The 21,404-nt window shown below is 34.2% G+C and overlaps 1 protein-coding gene across 2 annotated transcripts in view; it reads right to left on the bottom strand.

The window, feature by feature from the left end:
• Positions 1-204: 204 nt before the first annotated feature.
• Positions 205-21,404, bottom strand: part of LOC107705797 (Golgi apparatus protein 1-like) — a 63,448-nt gene continuing 42,248 nt past the window's right edge. Inside the window, exons 6-26 of one of the 2 annotated variants that reach the window (XM_016509253.1) lie at positions 21,063-21,134; positions 20,717-20,903; positions 19,063-19,277; positions 18,717-18,838; positions 17,665-17,766; positions 15,926-16,079; positions 15,486-15,623; positions 15,311-15,397; positions 14,219-14,281; positions 14,023-14,136; positions 13,440-13,528; positions 13,038-13,155; positions 12,731-12,823; positions 10,582-10,719; positions 9,212-9,335; positions 8,852-8,994; positions 7,857-7,958; positions 5,296-5,403; positions 4,138-4,258; positions 3,689-3,795; positions 205-1,102 (exon numbers count right to left, since the gene is read on the bottom strand). In XM_016509253.1, coding sequence (XP_016364739.1) covers positions 935-1,102; positions 3,689-3,795; positions 4,138-4,258; positions 5,296-5,403; positions 7,857-7,958; positions 8,852-8,994; positions 9,212-9,335; positions 10,582-10,719; positions 12,731-12,823; positions 13,038-13,155; positions 13,440-13,528; positions 14,023-14,136; positions 14,219-14,281; positions 15,311-15,397; positions 15,486-15,623; positions 15,926-16,079; positions 17,665-17,766; positions 18,717-18,838; positions 19,063-19,277; positions 20,717-20,903; positions 21,063-21,134 — 2,565 coding nt within the window. In that variant the 3' untranslated portion in view covers positions 205-934. The remainder of the gene's footprint in view (positions 1,103-3,688; positions 3,796-4,137; positions 4,259-5,295; positions 5,404-7,856; positions 7,959-8,851; positions 8,995-9,211; positions 9,336-10,581; positions 10,720-12,730; positions 12,824-13,037; positions 13,156-13,439; positions 13,529-14,022; positions 14,137-14,218; positions 14,282-15,310; positions 15,398-15,485; positions 15,624-15,925; positions 16,080-17,664; positions 17,767-18,716; positions 18,839-19,062; positions 19,278-20,716; positions 20,904-21,062; positions 21,135-21,404) is intronic. The other variant, XM_016509254.1, reaches the window with a different exon arrangement.

Raw genomic sequence — 21,404 nt, 5'->3', positions numbered from 1 at the left:
CCAAAATAAAAATAAATTGTGCTTAAAGAAAATTATATGACATAACTTTATTTTCTTTTGTTGTACTGCCTTTGTTGATTTAAATAAATCAAAAAACAAAACAGTGAAAATACTGTATCACAGCAATTTAAAAAAATGATATAGTGAATAATGGGAATTAAAAAATAACTAAAGTGAAATGTGCAGATGTAATGGGAATGGGGGGGGGGGGGGGTTGTCATGAACATATATAAAATATATATTAGAGCATGGACATGTTTTAATGAGATTCACTCAAAGAAATGTTTAATATTATTCTGTTCGTCTTTGCCCTTGATAATCAAACCATCTAGTAATATGTAATACTTTGCAAGTTTAGCACTTGATGTCTAATGTATCTAAAACGTCTTTGTCCTGACTAATAAAGACCACCGTTTCATGTCAAGCTCATTAGAGTTCATCATATTAGACTAGAAAAACCATCTTCCCTTCCCAGTGCCAAAACATTCAGGAGACACCCAAAAACTAATCCCACCCAAAGTGAATTCCACCTTGTGGTTTAAAAAACTGAAGTGAAAAACAAATATAAAGATGGCATCTGCATTTTCATGTAAGTTGCTGATAAAGCCCCATCGTTCTCAAAAAATGGAAAAAGATACAACGATAAAAATACTGCATTGACACATGACCATATTACAGTCAAGAAGTAAGGCTGTCACTCTCAAAACAAAACTAAACAACATATACTCGAGGCATAATGTCCCAAAACGATCTTGATCCTGTCTGAGAAGCATCTCAAAGGTTGTATGTTTGGACTGAGGTGGGTTTCAGTGGCAGGATGGGCTAGCCCACAGAAGGTCCACTGACGGCTCCCAGAGTCTTCGCAGGTGTAAGTACAGAGAACAGCGAGGGCAGGGAATGACGCGTGAAATGGTGGATGGGCGGCATCCTCGCTCTACCTGTCTTTCAGCTCTCTGGTCACACGTTTGGTGATGCGGCCACACAGCAGCCCCACAAGGAAGAGGAGGGACACGGCCAGCGCAATCATGAACAGGATGTAGTTCTTCGAAGGTGACGTCATGACTTGCGCAGCGAGGTCCGAGAAACCTTCAGCTGGTGCCACCTGGGAAATCACATACTAGATCTCATAAAAAAGGAATTTTGCTAAACCTGACATAACAGTCTTTAGGGTACATTCTCAAAGTGAAATGTTGTTCAATAATACTAAATATCAAGTATAACATTTTTAATAATAAAAATAATCTACTAAAAATGTGTATGTGTTCATACATACATATATTTGTAAGAACATCATTTATTTCAATATAATAATTTCTTGCTGTTATTCAATTATTTATAATAATGACAATAATTATGCTAATACAATTTTTTATTTTGATAATTATAATTAAATACACTGCCGCTCAAAAGTTTGGGATCAGTAGGATTTCTATTGTTTTTTTAAAGAAGTCTCTTCTGCTCATCAAGGCTGGATTTATTTGATCAAAAATACAGAAAAAACAGTAATATTGTGAAATATTATTGCAATTGAAACTAACCGTTTTCTATCTTAATATACTTTAAAATGTAATTTATTCCTGTGATCAAAGCTGAATTTTCAGCATCATTACTCCAGTCTTCAGTGTCACATCATCCTTCAGAAATCATTCTAATATGCAGATTCATAATCAATGATGGAAGCAATTGTGCTGCTTAATATTTTTTTGGAACCTGTGATACTTTTGTCAGGATTTTTTGATGAATAAAAAGTTAAAAAGAGCAGCATTTATTTAAAATGGAAATCTTTTGTAACAATAGAAGTCTTTACTATCACTTTGTATCAATTTAGCATATCCTTGCTGAATAACAGTATTAATTTCTTTAAAAAAAAAAAAAGAAAGAAAAAAAAATGTACTGACCCCAAACTTTTGAACTGTAGTGTATATTGTTACAAAAGATTTCTATGTTAAATAAATGCTGATCTTTTTTACTTTTTATTCATCAAAAAATCCTAACAAAAGTGTCACAGGTTCCAAAAAAATATTAAGCAGCACAATTGCTTCCATCATTGATTATGAATCTGCATATTAGAATGATTTCTGAAGGATGATGTGACAAATAATATTTCACAATATTACTGTTTTTTCTGTATTTTTGATCAAATAAATGCAGCCTTGATGAGCAGAAGAGACTTCTTTAAAAAACAATATTAATCCTACTGATCCCAAACTTTTGAGCGGCAGTGTATGTAATTGTAATAGTAACAATTGAAACAAATTTTAATATTAATAGTAAAATAATATTAAAAACAGTAATTCATTTAATATAATTGCATCTTTGTCATCATTAATATTAGTTTAATATTAAATAATATTAATAATAAAGATTCATTTATTTTAATATAATAATTTATTCTTGCTGTTATTGCATTAATAATAACAATTATTATTATAATTTATGTCAATAAATTTATTATAGAGATATGTATAATAATAATAATGTCTGAATGCTGTTACTAATAATTACAATTTATTTTACTATAATTTCTTATTTATTGTTATTATTATTAATAGACAACTTTAAAATACAACTTTATCTTAATATAACAATTTCTTGTTTTTAATTGCATTACTACTACTATTAATAATAATAATAATAATTTTAATGCAAAAAAGACAGCTAGAGGTTGGGCTGTTATGTAGTAAATATATTTAAGAAAAATGCTTAAAGGGGTCATATGATGCGATTTAAATTTTTCCTTTCTCTTTGGAGTGTTACAAGCTCTTGGTGCATAAAGAAGATCTGTAAAGTTGCAAAGACTAAAGTCTCAAATCCAAAGAGATATTCTTTATAAAAGTTAAGAGTCAGCCACACCTACCTAAAACGCCTCGTTCTAACACGCCCCCACATATCTACGTCACTATGTGGGAAGATTTGCATAACGCTGCCTAAACGTTCACGCAAAGAAAGAAGGCGTAACTTTTATTCTGGCTGTAGTATTGTTGTTGCCGCCGCCATGTCGTAAAGACGCTGTGTGCTTCGTTGTGAAAGCGAAACTACTTTGTTTGGTCTTCCAAAAGAGGACGATATCCGCTTCGTCATGCCTAGAGCTGATCCGTGCTGGTCGCTGAGGAAATATATCAACTTTGCGCTGTGGATCACTGGATCGGCTTTCACCGTGGACGAAGCGGAGTCCAGCCCGGGGTCGTCACATGTGGTTGCCGCAAGCCCTCCGGACGCTCCTTCGTCGAATCCGCCGCCTCTGCTCACTCTAGCCCTCCGGCTCTTCCTCACTCTAGCCCCCGACCTCACTCTAGGCCACCGTGTGTGACGCTGTGTTTCGTTGTGAAAGCGAAACTACTTTGTTTGGTCTTCCAAAAATGGACACGACTAGAACCATTTCCATGACCATTTCCGTCACACGCTTGAGGTATTCGGCCAATCACAACGCACTGGATAGCTGGCCAATCACAGCACACCTCGCTTTTTCAGACCGATGAGCTTTGTAAAAATCGTTTCAGAAAAGCGGGGTATAGAGGAGAAACAATAATGTACAGTATGTGAAAAATAATGTGTTTTTTTAACCTTAAACCGCATAAACACATTTCATTACACCAAATACACAAAATAATGTTCTTTTTAGCAGCATCATATGACCCCTTTAATAGTTGTCCATCTGGATGATGTGTTTGTGTTTGTGTGTACTGACCTTCGCTGCATAGCTCCACATGTCTATGCGGTCCTGTAATCTTCTCTTACATTCAGGCTGTAGACGCACCTGCATGTCCTGCAGAGCTTCCATCAAACAGGACATTTCTGGGAAAGAATTTCAAACACAGGGAGTCAGGAGCTCCAAATTACAGAGTTAAAAAACACACACATCGTAATCACACCATCTGTCAGTCCCACAACTTTCCATTAGTCTCTCAAATAGACCCTCAGCCCAGTTATCCTAACCGGGCATCATGAATTAAACAACACAAAATAGTATTTACAATGCATTTAACTGGGAAACACAACATTCAGTGAGAAATAATGTAAGAAGTGACATTAAGAAGAAAAAAGTCAGTTTTGAATTTTGAGTTTTTTAAATTTTTGATCATGTCAGTGTATTGTGTAATATGCAAAAAACCCAAAAAAACCAAAAGCCATACTCACGTCTGCCTCTTCCAGGGTTGATGGCTGCACAGTGGTGTTTCAAATCCAGAGCACAGGCCGTGTGCAAGACAGGATCTACAAATATGTCTGCTTTGCTTTCTTTGAGCATGTTCAACACCTCCTACACGTGGAGAAGAGGATGAAATGAAAGAGCGGGATGCGGACACTCAACCTGTACATGTCAGATTAATATAGCTGTGTGTGAGTGCCATGACTGTCGCTCATTTCACATGTGAAGGTGTTTCTTAAAGAGACAGCAGCAAAAAAGACTCTTTAAAGGGTTAGTTCACCCAAAAATGAAAATTCTGTCATTGATTACTCACCCTCATGTTGTTCCAAACCCGTAAGACCTTCGTTCATCTTCAGAACACAATTTAAGATATTTTTGATGAAATCTGAGGGCTCTCTGACCCTCCCATAGACAGCAAGGTAACTACCACGTTCAAGGTTCAGAAAAGTACCAAGATGATCGACAAAGTAGTCTGTGTGATGACGTCATCACGCCGGATCTGGGTCAGCGCGTGTTCCGAAGATGAACGAAGGTCTTACAGGTTTGGAACAACACGAGGGTGAGTAATTAATGACAGAATTTTCATTTTTGGGTGAACTAACCCTTTAAGAGAGGATGAAGGAAATTGTTGTGAAAAACTAAATTATGATTGTTCTGTGTAATTGGATGTTTAAATAATTACACTACAGTTCAAAAGGCGGTAAGTTTATTATTGATTTTTAAAAATCCTCACCAAAGATCCTTCAGAAATCATTCTAATATGCTGATTTGCTGCTCAAGAAGCATTTCTTATTATTATAATCAATGTTGAAAACAGTTGTGCTGCTTCATTTTTTTTGCGCAAAACTTGAATAAATGTCTCTTTTGATAGATTTAGTGTGTCCTAGCTGAAGGTAAATAAAACTTATATATATATATATATATATATATATATATATATATAAAATACTAGATGAATATAAATAAAATGATATAAATCTAACATCTAATGTTAATACCTATGCAACCACTCATGTGTCTAATGGGGGAATCTCCTCTTATCAGAATAGCAGATTTGGGTTTATAAAAACTGATGGTGTTTCTATAGCAACAGATGCAGAGGAAAGCAGTGTGTAGCAGACGAGCATGTTTAAGGATGTGTTCTGTACCGTCTTGCACTCCTCCTGTTTAATTTTCAGTAGGTTGTTCTTCAGACACTCCTCCACTTGACCCGTCTGTTCCTGCGCTGCAGCTTCCTCTGCACACAGCCGCGTGATCTAACACACACAAACAGACATGTTACCAAGTGACTAAAGATATAAAATCTCCATTTTCTTTTTTAAGAGTCTGCCTTGTCTTTGTCTTTGTTCATGTGGCCTTCAGTCAGCAGAATATCACCTAGAGATCAAAGTCAATTTTCTTTACTGACCCACCAAGAGACCCATTTCACACCATTTCTGCTCGATTGCTCCCTGAGAGCCTATGGCTCATGGAGATCATAAATAAAGGGCTTTTCTCAGACAGGCTGCAGGAGGAGGGTCCCTGTTCCTGTCCCATAGCATTACAAACAATCCACATTCATCTGCAACACTCTCTGCAGCACAGCAGATCAAACAGACCCTATACAATAACGTTATGAAAAATCATTCATTAATAACAATAAGATGGCTAAGCCTTGGTGCAGAAGTTAGCGCATATAATATAGCATATATTTAATAGCGTAACTAATCTGGACTGTCATTTTCACACACAATCCTAATAAATTGATGTCATTCTACAGATTCCTGTCCAACAAAGACAGAATTAAATAAAAAGTAATTAAATTAATATTAAATGACCAATTAATGAATAAATAAAAACTATTAAATAGTTTTATCCAATAGTACATCTAACCAAACCATCTGCAAATTTAATAAAAAAAATAAAATAAATAAAATACATAACTGTCAGATTAAAAAAAAAAAAGATTTCATTTTTTAATTTTATTTTATTTTACATGAATACTTTAATCCCGCTAGAGCTTGTTAAATTAAAAGTAACAGTAAAGTACATTGTTACAAAAATTATATTTATCATGGTATCATGGTTTCCACAAAAAAATATCAAGCAGCACAACTATTTTCAACATTGATAATAACAAGAAATGTTTCTTGAGCAGCAAATCAGCATATTAGACTGATTTCTGAAGGATCATGTGACACTGAAGACTGGAGTAATGATGCTGAAAGTTCAGCTTAAAAATTTACATAAAACATATTCAAATTGAAAACTGTTATTTTAAATTGTAATAGTTCACAATATTACTCATTTTACTGTATTTTGATCAAATAAAGGCAGCCCTAATGAGCATAAGAGACTTTTTTCCAAAATCCGACCCCACTATGTCGATAAAAATATCTGGTGCTAAACGTGACTATTTTGAATTGGACATCTAGTTCCTGTCTTGTGACATTATATATGAATTCCTTCCATTCCCTCAGAAACAGGACTGAAATATTACTGCGGATGAGTCATTCATGAGGCAGTTGGACATTTCTTCCTCACTCAGAGAATCTCTTTAGGGACAGAAAGAAAAAAAAAAAACATAGGTTCACATTGCTAAAACGGCCCAATCCTGCAGATTTGCGGTATTCAACATCAAGAAGATCAGGCCCTTTCTTTCGGAACATGGACTATTGCAATGCTCTCTTGGCAGGTCTTCCAGCCACTTCTATCAAACCTTTACAATGAATCCAGAACGCGGCAGCAAGATACATTTTTAATGAGCCGAAAAGAACTCACTCCATCTTTATTTGACCCTCTAACTCCAGCACTCTCTATTCTAATTTTATTCTTAAAAAAAAAAAAATTGCCCCTTTTAGACTTGCACTCTATTCATTTACTAACTGCTTGTTTTCTTGAGAAAAAAAAACTAACACTAGCTTCTCTAATCTTTTTATATTCTATAAATTTGTTTTCTTTTTATTTAGCAAAAAAGGCCTCTAACACTAGCTTGCTCTATTCTTTTTCTATTCTGTTTTCTTATTTATTATATAATAAAAATATAAAAAACTTGCTACGTGTACTGCGTTAGGATAACTGAGACTTGTTATAGCACTTGTATATCATTGCTCTTTTGTTGATTTTGATTGCTTCCATTGTCCTCATTTGTAAGTCGCTTTGGATAAAAGCATCTGCTAAATGACTAAATGTAAATGTAACATTGCTTGGACGATCTTTTAGAGCGATTCTCAGACGCCCCCTCACTGTCTCTGTACAGCTCCAAATGAGTGTCTTGACATGTTTAAACAGACTGTTAGATCTCATAAAGATGGTATGTATTGAAGGCCATGGGCTCCGTTCCAAACACTTGCAAGCTCCCTACCTAGACAGCATTTTAGGCATCATTAAAACAGCAGACAGCAAAATGGTACTGATTTATATCAGCAGTTTGGCCAGAAGTTTCAAGTTCAAATCAACTTTTCCACGACATTCTAATTTATTGAGATGCACCTGTATCCTTTAGCAGATAATGCAATCCCTCCCAAAATGCACTGCAGTGAGCTGAGAGATAGAATCAAAGGAAATATCAATTCTATTTTATTCAGTAATGAAAAATAAGAATAATTCGATAAAGAAAAGAATGCTTTTTAATCAGTCACTCATGCATTTTAATTTCACTGACCTCTGTAGACAGTATACATAAAGACGGCTCACTAGGGTTTGGGACAGAGCCCGTGTGTCCACTCACCTCATTCCTGCAGTGAACCTGGAGCTGCGGATCGAGCCGGTAATCGAGCGCTGACTCCTGAAGGATCACTCTGATCTGATCCTCACAGTCTCCTGACAACCGCTGGGAACAAAGACCATTTTAACCGGTTTAAAAGTGTTAAACAGTCTGCATCTCCACATCACAACACTCCCACTCACATGCTAATAAAAGAACTTCCATATCCGACTTGCACACAAAGACCAGCATGTGTTTAATACACAACTCTGTCGAATATTTAGCCAAAAATAACATTATTTCAACTTAACATAAAAGTCATTATTACTATAGTATTATTTCTATATCATTATTTATTCATATTTTGAATAAGCATTTTTTAATAATTAGTTTTTTATTTTAGTCATTTTATGTGCGTTAGTCAATTTTGTATTTTTTTTAAATACTTCTATATAGCTTTAATTTATTTGATTTTAGTTCTAGTAATTTTAGCAAAACATTTAGTCAACATTTATCATTTTCCAATTGTTTTTTACATTAAAATTTAGTAAATTAATATTTTTAATCTAATACTTACATTTAATTAAATTAATTACATTTATTTTAGCTTTATTTTATATAAGCTGAAATTATCATTATTTTTGTACGAGTTATAAAGTTAATATTTTTTTATGTATTTATTGTTTTAATTTAAGTACATTTTTGCACAAACTTTAGATAACATTTCAAATTTTTGTTATTATTTTCAAGTTTTTATTATTCATTTTTAATTATTTTTTTCATCTATTTATTTTATTTCAATTACCAAAAGCAATTTTTAATAGTTTAAAATAATTAACAGTAACAGCGATGATATAAGTAAGTAGTTGCGCAATAAGCAGGATAATGTACAGTCAGATGGTCATTATAGCAACATAACCCCTTCAGTATGATACAAGACTATAATTTTGCTATAATACTGGGCTGACTGTACATTATCCCCTTACATATTTGTTGCTAATATTCAGTGACACACATACCTGGTCTGCATACTTGAGTTTAAGGCAGGATATGACTTGACCCTCCAGTTCGTTGGCGTCACTGGCTTTATTGAGTATGCTTTGACAGAACTTGGGTATGTCTGCTTTACAAGCCTTCCTCAACACTGGGTTCAATCTGTAGTCTGAAAACACCAATACAGCAAAGAAATTAAAACACTAGCATTACAAAAGTTGAAATAATTCATAGATACTTTAAGAAAAGAAAAAAACTAGGAGGCCATTAAAACTCAAGGAGAGTTTCAGAACCAAAAATGGGAGATTTAGATGGCAGCTTCAAATGAACCAACTCAACTAACTGTAGTTAACTGTAAATGAAGTGCAGATGTGTTTGGTCTTCACCTGTGTTCTGAGTGATTTGTCTCTTGGTGATCATCTGCTTACACTTGGGATCCATTAGCTCACTGTTCTTGTTCAGCTTCAGACACTGCAGCACGTTCTTAGCATCTGACTCTGTGCAAAAACGCTAAACCAAGGACAAATAGGTCACGAAGGGCAAAGAAAAGGAGAATTTTGTTACCATTGCCATGCATTATACGACTGACAGACTGGAACGGTTGGAGTTAAAAATCATCATTTGTGTTCTACTGAAGAAACAAAGTCACCTACATCTTGGATGCCCTGGGGGTAAGCAGATAAACATCAAATTTTCATTTTTGGGTGAACTATCCCTTTAACTGCTGACTGGACTATCTATGGGAAACATATGGAAGTTTACAGACTCTTTGAAAAGCAAGTATGTAGTCACTTTGCATGCGCTTTCAGCCAAAATGACTTGCACATAAGGCAGATTCAATCCCTCTACAATGTCTGTAGATAGCTTGGCAAATGAACTGGCAATTTTGTGATTATAAGCCCTCGGCTTTTACAGTGATGTAATGTGGCATAAAACTGCTAAATGTAAAAATATCCTTTTCTTAAACTACACTACGGCTCAAAAGTTTAGGTCGGTAAAATGTTTGTTTTTTGCAAACCAATACAAAAACAATATTCATAAGCATTGCTACAACTGAAATTTACAGTCTTCTATTTTAATACATCTAAAATTGCAATTTATTGCTGTGATCAAAGCTGAATTTTCAGCATCATAACTCCAGTCTTCAGTGTCAAATGATCCTTCAGAAATCATTCTAATATTCTGATTTGATGATGATGATGATAATATCATCATGTTTAATATTTTTGTGGAAACCGTGATACTTTTTTTTTCAGGATTCTATGAATCAAAAGTACAAAAGAACAGTATTTATTTAAAATAGGAATCTTTTGTAACATCATATAAAAGTATTTTCTCTCACTTTTGATCAATTTGATCAATCAGCAAAGTGTCCTTGCTGATTATAAGTATTAATTTCTTTCAAAATATAAAACGTACTCACCCCAAACTTTTGAACGGAAGAGTATTTGTTCATTCAATGCTATTTCGCTCAAAGACAAGGTTATGTGGTTTAAATGTTTAATACTCTTTTCCAAATCAGGTCCGATCTATCAGCCGCTTCACTCTGGCCCCATGTTGATCTTATTGAGTTTAAGTTAATTAAAACATGGGGGTTAAGCCATTACTATTGATCTTTGACAATCCAGAGTACGTTTATAACCATCAGCTCGTTCTGTTTGACAGGAAAGCTTTAGGTAATGGAAGAAATGTCAGGATACGACCTAAGGGAAATGCAGAACTTACCCCAAGTTAGTTACCTGCTAAAACAACTCACCTTGATCATCTGCTTGCACACTCTCATGAGCTGATAGTCCAGCTCCGGATCCATCATTTCAGTTTCCTGAAGCTTAAAGATCTTTTGATGACACACCTGGGACAGCTGCTTCTTGTTCTCTTTGAGGCACTCAATGATCTGAGAAGAAGAGGACAGATAGAGGCGTGAAAAAAACAACAGGTTATGAAGGTTTTCTCCAACAGTTAGTTAATGGGGCTCTGTACTTCATTGCAGCAGCATTTTATTTTTTTCACTTAAGGTAAGGTTAGTCAAGGTGATGATTAAATGTACGTTTAAAATAACAATCACACTAAATTAACAGTACAAACGGACAGCTCTACACATTTTCTATGCATTTCATTGGTGGTAGTTAAAGCTGGAATTGTGTTGAAAGCAAGAAAATGTCTTATTATGGAATTTTCATGTAGGTCAGAGGGCATGATTATATGCATTCATATTTTATCGCATTATTATTATTATTTTTAATAACTCAAGCTAACCTAAGCTGTTACCTGACTAAACAGGACCCTGCCAGGTTGCTGACTACTGAATAAGTGTAATTATGTAAACATGTGTGGCCATATGTTAATGTGCTCACATTGTGTCAACATGATTTATGGCTGAATCATTTTTATAGCTAGGTTTTTAATGGACTGGGCGAGAAAGTTAAGAGCGTTACACATTGAAAATGTAATTCCATAAAAAGCAAGGAAAATCCTATTTTGTATTTTGCATGTGTGCGCAAACATGCTTCAAACCACCCGGCTTTGCATAACATGTATAACAATCACACTCTGTACAATATGAATTGTGTATTTTGCTATGTGGTTTAAACCATCTGGCTGTAATGTAGGATTATAAAACGGATAGTTCCGGTCCTTGATTCTGATTGGCTGAGCCACGTTCGAAGCCGTTGTAAATTACTCTACAAACATACACCTTTGTTTACGTTTGTGTGTCGCTCGGCAACCACAACTGATTCTGAGGAACTACATTGTTTGGTGGAAGAATAATGTTTTTATTAATATCATCACACTTTATTTGCTCTGTTTTATTTTGTGAAACCTTACTACGTATATGGAATAACCGTTTTATAAAAGCAGTAAGTCCCATGAAGCCGTGGTTTACAGTGAATATATAACAGCTATTTATAAAAGCAATAAGTCCCATGAAGCCGTGGTTTACAGTGAATATATAACAGCTAAATCATGCCTAACAACGCCCCTTAGCTGTTATAAATTCACTGTAAACCACGGCTTCTTGGGGCTTATGCTTTATTTTCCCCAGGGTTTCCACACTAATGGATTTACATGATGTTTTTCAGTCTTTCGTGATCACCTAATAAGTGTTTTTAATCGTTTTATAAAGACTGATGGAGGAGTTTTCCATTTGTACCGTTCCATTTGTTAAAAATTAAAATTAAGTCAAATTTAAAAAAGCAACTGTGTATACATTTAAGTGGAACTCAACACGGCATGAAATTATTTCAAATAAGAGAAAAACATTAAAATAAGCAAGAACAGATAAAAATCTAAATGTAAGCTGACATTTCTTAATTCTAATTCTATCATTTATATTTGTGAATTTTAAAGACATTTATGATGTTACAAATGTTACAATTTAGGAATTTTAAAATAGTGATTTCTAGACATGGAAATATTATTGAAATTAATAAAATCTTTTAAAAAATCATGGAAATTTCTAAAATGAATACCTTTTTCTAGATTTGCTCTAAAATATTTTATCTGGACACTATTGCTATATGTGAATAACAAATTTTTTTTTTAACTCCATATGACTATAAAAGTCATTGGTAATAAAAAGTGTAAAGCCTGAAGAACATTAAGTTATTGAAAATTCTGGAATTTTATTTCTTTTAATTCTTTATAATTATTGTATTTAGTTATTTTAATATAAATTGCCACTACTAGTCAAAAAGGTAGAGATGCAATGTTTTTGCATTTTTATGACCTGGAAATTTCAATTTGAAACTTTTCTACTATTTCCAGGTGCTCCATGACTGTGGGAATCTTGTTATATGAATCTTCTTTCTCTAACTGGACAAGTTTCATCATGCGTCTGCATGCAGCAGCTGCAGGTGGGTGCATAAAGCTATCTAGAATAGTAAAAGATCAAAGTAAACAGTTACCTGAGCATTTCCATAGGCGACAGAGGAACAAAGCTTGTTGACATCCTTCTTACAAGCATCATGCAGCTCAGGTTCCAGTCGAATGTCCTCCGACTGCAAATGAAGGGGACAGAGAGTGTGACATCTGAACTCATAGCTTCAGAAGACTTGGAATATAGCGCATGAGTAATATATGAAAAAGTTTCATGAAACTTTAATGGTACTTTTAGGACCTTGATCGAATAAATTACAGTCCACTTTTGTTGTACAGTAAAAAGGGTCTGAACAATGTGGAGTGTGTGATTTAACTTGAGTAAAGTGAATTCACCATCTCAAGCTCTTCCACCCTCAGCTGTTTCCGACATTTGAGAGACACACGCTGATCTTTTACATCCTGCAGAGTGTCGTTCCTCACTGTGGTGCTCAAACAGATGACCACATCCGCCCTGAGGTGGAGGAATAACGAAATGACACATGAAGAGGGTGAAAGAGACACTGAGGCAGAAGATAAAAAAATATGGTTCAAGAGGATGAATTTGTGTGAGCGTGAGAGAGTGCAACAGTGCCAAAATAAGAGGAGACACACAGACAGGCCATGATGATTTAAGCCTCCATGAAAAATGTTATGTAACAAATAAATCACCATCAAAATTGAATGACAAAATCCAAACAGAGTTTATGCAGAACATTTCAAAGCCTGAAGAGACAGCTGCAGGATTTGTGAACTCACTTCTTCTCAATGTTGGGACAGAGTTTGAGTACGTCCTCTTTACAGGCCATTTTGAACTTGTAGGAGAAGCGGAAGTCCTTCATCTGAACCTGAAGGGTAGACAAGTAAAAATAAACTTGACATAAAATACATACCATAAATCATTTTTTAGTAGTTTATATAGACAGACAGACAGACAGACAGAGTCAGACAGACAGACAGTCAGACAGACAGACAGACAGAGTCAGACAGACAGAGTCAGACAGATAGAAAGACAGACAGATAGCTATTAAAATAGATATGTTGTAATTTTTATTTTTGTTTCCGTAGTTTAAATTTTTGTATTAGTTAACTATAATAACAATGATAGAATCTTATTTTCACAATATCTATATATGCAAAATTCACTCAAAAAATGTGATGTCAATCTCAAAATGGCAAATATTGGCTGATTAATTAGCATGGTCAACATATCCATCAATACCCCAAACCAACCCAAAACCATTCAGTACACTCTGTGCTGGGACAGCATGACATTTGGGAAAAAATTTACTTGTCATCATTCAAATTTAAAATAGGGAAATTGGTTGTGTGACTGGCTTACCAGCTGGAAATGGGTGACGCCCACAGCACATTTATCATTCATTTCCCTCTGATGTTTATTCTGCACCAGGCATTCCAGAAGATTCCCCGTGTCTATCTGATTATCAGCTACATCCTGGGAGAAAATAGACAGACATGAGGAATTCAGAGTTAAAAAATTAAAGGAATAATTCGATGTGTGTGTTGCCAGTACTAACGTGGCAGTGGCTCTGGATGACCGGTTCACAAGCTCGGATCAGCAGGGCTTCAATCTGAATGTCCTGTAAACACAACAGTGTGACCATAAACCAAGATCATTTGTCCCAAAAATCCCTAAATTCTATATATTTAAATATAAGATCTTTTAATGTAATGAAAGAAGTCTCTTCTGCTCACCAATGCTGCATTTATTTGATTTATATTGATATTGTGAAATATTATTACAATTTAAAAGACAGTCTTATACCCTAACTGTCATGAACCGGAATGCACAGAGTTCAAGCAGAATTAGACAAGACGAGCATTTGAGGTTAAAAAGTATATACATTGTAATTTTTTTTAGAAAATGACAGATCGTTTCGCTAGATAAGACCCTTCTTCCTCGTCTGGGATCGTGTAGAACGCTTTGAAGCTGCACTTAAGCTGCAATTTGGACCTTCCACCCAGTGAACCCCACTGAAGTCCACTATATAGAGAAAAACCCTGGAATGTTTTCCTCAAAAACCTTAATTTCTTTTCGACTGAAGAAAGAAAGACATGAACATCTTGGATGACATGGGGGTGAGAAAATTATGAGGAAATTTTAATTCAGAAGTAAACTAATCCTTTAATGTAATTTAAAACAGAATTTATTCCTGTGATAGCGCAGCATAACTCCAGTCTACAATGTCACATGATCCTTCAGAAACTATTCTAATTCTAAACATTTACTATTATCGATTCTGAAAAATTCATTTTTCATACATTTTTATCAGAATTCTTTGATGAATATAAACAGTTCCAAAGAACAGCATTTATTTGAACTTGAAATTTGTAACATTTGTAACATTATAAATGTATTTATTGTCAATGTTCATCAATGATTAACGTATCCTTGCTAAATAAAAGCATTAATTCCTTTGAAAAATATTACTTACTGACCCCAAACTTTTCAATGTTAATATATATAAACCATAAACAGTAACTATAACAGTAACAAAACAGTACAGACGATCCTATCTTACAAGCGATTTCTTTCACGCCCTCACCCTTTATGACCTTATCCACTCTAAGGTTTATGTACATGCTGTGGTGTGGAATAGGAAGCGTACCTCAGATTCCAGTTCTGTCAGGTTGCCCACCACGTCTCTGCAGCTTGACACCAGGTCCTCAAGATGGTCCTGAAGACACTCCAGCTCCTGAGGCAGACAAAACAAACTCTGACTCGATGACCTAATGATGTCTCCTGCAAAACTGAGGAGTTTCATCCCAAAAATCATTTTGTACCTGTCCGGTGTCTGTCTTCTCACTGCACCATTTTCCCAGGTCAGTCATGCAGCGTTTCTGGAGCTCAGGGTCCAACTTCACATCCAGAGCTCTCTGGTGAAGAATTCTCTGGACTTCCACCTTACAGTCCCTGGTAAGCTGCACATGGAAGTGATTTTTTCCACATCACTTATGAATATTATTGATTATTGATCAATTATTGATATGATCTATTTTGCAAATTCAATGGATGAATCCAAAATCACATGCCCTCTATTTGACTTGTTTGTTCTCTCATATAAAATGACCAAAGACAGTTGACTTTTCTATTTGTTTTCTGTATGTAGTAGGTAGTTCCAAGTCAGAATAAACTGTAAGGTGGACCAGACTTCATGCTGATAGTCTCTTTAGTGTATTAATAAGAACTGACTAAAATGCACATTGTTTGTGCTTCTTCTCACCCGTCTGCCCTGCTCTTCTGTCCGGTAAGCGTGGCGGTACAAGCAGGAAAACACAGCACCAGGAGGCATGAGCTCACTGCTCTCGTTCCAGCCCGGTGTGTAGCACAGTCTGGACGCGTCATTCTGACATTTACGGTATAAGATAGGATCAAGCCTGAAGGAAAAAATACACAGGAGACAAAAATGAGTCACATGCCTAACCAGATTTTAACCTCAACCTCTGACCTCGTGATATGAAAGTAGAATTGTGTCTATACCTGAAATCAGTCCGTCATCATAACTATATGTACACATATACCAATCACATAACTTGATAAAAAAGTGACAGTACTGATTTTTATAATGTTACAAAAGATTTGTATTTGAAATAAATGCTGTTTTTTGTTTTTGTTTTTACAATTCATCAAAGAATCATCAAATACATTATTTTTGTTTTTGGTATAAATGGTTTGCTTTCCACAAAAAATATTAAGCAGAACAAATGTTTTCAACATTATTAATAATAATAAATATTTCTGCTGTTCTTTTTATCTTTCTATTGATCAAAGAATCCTGAAAAATAAAATGTAACGTTTCCACAAAAATAATGTTTTCAACATTGATAACAATCAGAAATAATTCTTGAGCAGCAAATCAGCATATTAGAATGATTTCTGAAGGATCATGTGACACTGAAGACTGGAGTATTGCTGCTGAAAATTCAGCTTTGATCACAGCAATAAATTACATTTTAAAATATATTACAATAGAAAACTGGATAACACTTCATTTAAAGCCTTCATGTATAATGCATTATAAAGGGGTTATTAAATGGTATAATGCATTATAATTATTCATAATGTGCATTGTAATACACTATATTTTGTTGTAAATAATTATAACTGAATTTAAAATGCACAGTGTAACAATGAACTGATAAGTGTTATAATGTATTAACTGTAATTAGTTATTTGAGATTATACAATGCATTATGAGGTGCATTACAAGGCATAATTATTGCATTAAAATGACTTTTATAATACATTATACATAAAGGCTTCAAGTAAAGTGTTACCGAAAACTGGCATTTTAAATTGTAATAATATTTTACAATGATACGATTTTTATTGTATTTTTGATCAAATAAAAGAGGCTTCTTTCAAAAATATTTTTTTAAAAATCTTACCGACCTCAAACTTTTGAACTGTAATGTCTGTTAGATACATTTAGTGCTAGTGGCATGAATCAGCATCTAAAACCAGTTTACAAAAAAAAAAATCCACCTTTTGCCAAGATTTGGTCACAATAGAGAAGAGAACAACAGTCTCTGTAGGGTTGTAACAAACAAAGCATCACACAGCCAGTCTGTCACAATGGACCATCAAACCAAATTGCTGCTTCAAACTGTTCTAATTAAAAACCACTTGAATCTAATGGGCTGTGAATGAAGTTATGACCATCTAATGGTTTTGTTATAATGGCACTGTGTGGGCATGCTTTTCAAACTGAACAGATGAGAGAGACACACCGTGAAGGTCGCATCAGGCACGCGAATCAAACTGCAGACGAGTGCTGAGCTATTAAACACATACAATGACGACCCCCGACTGACTGAATGGATTTGAACGTTATTATTACTCAAACACACTCGAAAACATCAACTTGAAAGCGTAAGAGGGGGTTTCAAGGGTCTTATTTTGTCTGAGTCATCAGGTAAGGTCAGGTAAGGAAAAAGGAAATGGAAAGGTTAGGCTGATTACTTCCAGTCTCTTGAAATGAAGTACTGCAGCTCCAGAAGACGGTGTTCACAGTCTTGAACCATCTTCTCGGTGTAAAGATGCTCCATCAAACAAGACAGAATCCTACAAACACACAAATACATGTCTTTTTAATATTTAATCCACCAAATAAAAAGAACACAACTTTATATCATACGTCATATAATAAAACACTGCTTGGCATTACTGCAGAAATAAAAGAAAAAAATTGAAATAGTACATTTGTATTCAACAAATCAGCTTTATCTGTAAACACGGATGGCATTATATGATTATACAATAAGCTGACACATACTACATGAAACATGTTAACATGTTATTAAAAATACATTTAAAATGAATTAAAACTAATACATTAAATAAATCATAAATAAGAAATTTTTTTTTAAATAAAAATAACCTTTTCAAAATAGATCAAAATAAATAAAATAAATAAATCAATAAACAAACAAACAAACAAATCCCCTTATTTGAGTTTCTTCCGATGCAGGATCATTTTAAATATTTTATTTGACAAATATTATAAAAATCAATGAAAAATTAATAATAATTTTAAAATAACCAATTAGAAATTAAATAAATTAGAAAAAAAACAATTTAATAAAAATAAAACTAAATAAATAAAATAAAAATCAATAAAAATAAAAAAAATCAATAAATACAACTTTTTTTTAGTATTACATAGCCTTTTCCAATGCAGACACCGTGTAAACTTGACTGAGTTGCATTCTACAGCTTGAATGCCCGTTCATCTTTCTTCCTCTTAGAAAAAGAGTGTGACACATTTACACTCCACACACACTTAATTGGATTTGACTCTCTCCTCTAAATCCACTGCAGGTTTATATGGTGCATGTGAGAGAAAGTCAGCATTGGCGCTTTAAACAAAGCAATGAGTCTAAATCTCTACAGGAGTGTTATCTCACCCAAATAAATCCTGTGACAGACTACAGTTTCCACTGATGACAGAGAACAATACACCACGCTCACTGAAGCTTTCATGCAAGTATTTACACTATATCAACATGACTCACATAGGGTCTCCGCTGCGGATGTGTTTGCAGGCCGTCTGGATCACAGACTCACAGGCTTCATTTAAAGCGCGATCAATCCGGTAATCAGCACCGGGGTCTGCTGACTGGATAAGAGTCTGGAGCTACAAGAGACAAAACAACAACAAAAAAACAGATTTCTAGAGCAGCAAATCAGCATATTAGAATGATTTCTGAAGGATCATGTGACACTGAAGACTGGAGTAATGATGCTGAAAATTCAGCTTTGCATCACAGGAATAAATGACATTTCAAAATATATTCTAATTAAAAACAGTTCTTTTAAATTGTTATAATATTTCACATTGTTGATCAAATAAATGCTTACTGCTGTCTGGCAGAGGTTGTCCACCGTGCCCTTGTCCCCGCGGGTGACTCTCATGAGGCAGTGCAGGGTTCGTCCCTTGCGGTGCAATCCTGAGCAGTGCGCCTCGATCTCTCCTCGACAATGCAACACGATCTCAGGGCTCAGAGAGAAATCCTCCATTAGCATGCGTCTGTAGTCCAGCATCTCACCCTGACAGTCTCCGGTCACCGTACGGCCTGAGATGACAGCAGTAAAACCCACGGGAAGTAACGTAACAATGAACAAACATATTAGGTTGCAGCAAATCAATAAACAGCCCTGAAGAGGAGAACATGCATGAATGAGAGCAAAGACTATGGCTGGAACAGAATACCAGCGCGTTATTTACTGCACAGAATATACAGTATACTGCATTTCATGTTTAAAAAAAATACGTTTAAAAAAACGTATTTGTGTGATATTCACTAAATATTTAATTACTTTAGATTCATAATTTATAATAATTGATTTCGGTTTAGCATTTGGCCTATGCTGATTATTATTTGTTTTATGGCTGATATTAAAATTCCATACCATTTTGTCTAAATAAAAAAAAATAGTACAATAACAACTAAAATAATTTTTTAATACTACAAGTGAATTTAGTACTTCTAATATGGTACTAGTCTAAATGTAAATAGGAGTAATAATCATATGGTACCACTACTACTACTACTACTACTAATGAATAAGAAAGTAAAATAAAAAACATGCACAATTAAAAACCCAATACCAAACAATTTAGAAAAACAAACAAAAAAAATGTAGTATATTTGCTTATAACCGATATGGCACTAATTTAAAAGTAAAAAAAAAAAGAACAGTAATCACATGATAATAATAATAATATGAATAATAAGAATAATATTAAAATTAAAATAAAAAAATGCACAATGAAATATCCCATATCATGCACTAAAAAAAACTAAATCTTTAATACTGGCCCATAACCGATATTGCACTATTCTAAATGTAAATATGAATTATAATCTTATCATAATAACATGAATAATAAATAATCATATTTAAAGTAAAATAACAATTAACATGGACAATGAAATATCCAATATCAAACAATACTGGAAAAAATTATTTAATATTAGCAGATAACTGATATAGTACTATTCTAAATGTAAATGTAAGTAATAATCATAATATGATAACAGGGATAATAATAATAATAAAAGTAGAATATTAATATTATTGATATCCAATATCAAACAAAACTAAAAACAAAAAAAAATCAAATTTTTAATATTAGTGGATAACCAATATGGTACTATTATAAATGTAAAAAATAATTAATAATAATGATAATAATAACAATAATTATAATAAAGAGTGAAAATCAAAGTAGAATAAAAAATAGCATGCACAGTTAAATATCCAATATCAAACAATACAAAAAAAAAATTATATTGGCAGATAAAGATATGGTAGTAATTTAAATGTTAAAATTAATAATAATTGTATGATAATTACATGAATGATAATAATGAGTAATAATCAATTTAGAATTAAAAATGAACATGCACACTGAAATATCCAATATGAAATAATACTGAAAAATAAAAAAGATAATATTGGCCAATGTCAGAGTACAACTGTAGTATGATACTGAATGACACGAACAGACCTCTGTGAACAGCAGACTCCAGGCAGAGGAGGAGGTAGGAGAGTCTGGCCTCTCGGGCGCGAGGCATGCTGGTGTCCGGGTTACAACGGTATTTGCGTAGGTCGGCCTTACAGGCCTTCGCGAGGGAGTAACTGACTTTATAATCTTGAGCAATGAGCTTTTGCCGAGTGGTCAGGGCGTTTCTGCACTGTGGACAGAGATGCTTATTAAGTACACAGACACTCAGACAGGACAAACACATACACTAAACTGACCACCAACATTCCTGCGGCTTCTTCTAGACTATGACTTCGGATCAGAAACTGACATTTTATGCACATTATGTTGCATAAGAGATGTGCTGCACCTTTTCTGACATTGCTTCCTCAAATTTATGGTTGAACAGGCATTTGTACACTCTGCCCTCTCCCACCTGGGTCTGTAACAAAACAAAAAAAAAACATTAATAAAATGTTAAAGGGGTCATATGATGCGATTTCAAGTTTTCCTTTCTCTTTGGAGTGTTACAAGCTGATTGTGCATAGATAAGATCCCTGAAGTTGCAAAGACTAAAGTCTCAAAACCAAAGAGATATTCTTTATCAAAGTTAAGACTCTGCCACGCCCCCCTAAAACGGCTCATTCTAACACGCCCCCACATATCTACCACACTATATGGAAATATTTGCATAATGCCACCCAAATGTTCA

Source organism: Sinocyclocheilus rhinocerous, unplaced genomic scaffold, assembly GCF_001515625.1.
Source record: "Sinocyclocheilus rhinocerous isolate Xijiao unplaced genomic scaffold, SAMN03320098_v1.1 scaffold834, whole genome shotgun sequence".
Lineage (NCBI taxonomy): Eukaryota > Metazoa > Chordata > Actinopteri > Cypriniformes > Cyprinidae > Sinocyclocheilus > Sinocyclocheilus rhinocerous.
Note: the sequence above shows the minus strand (reverse complement) of the source record. Positions and strands in the feature narration are given on the sequence as shown.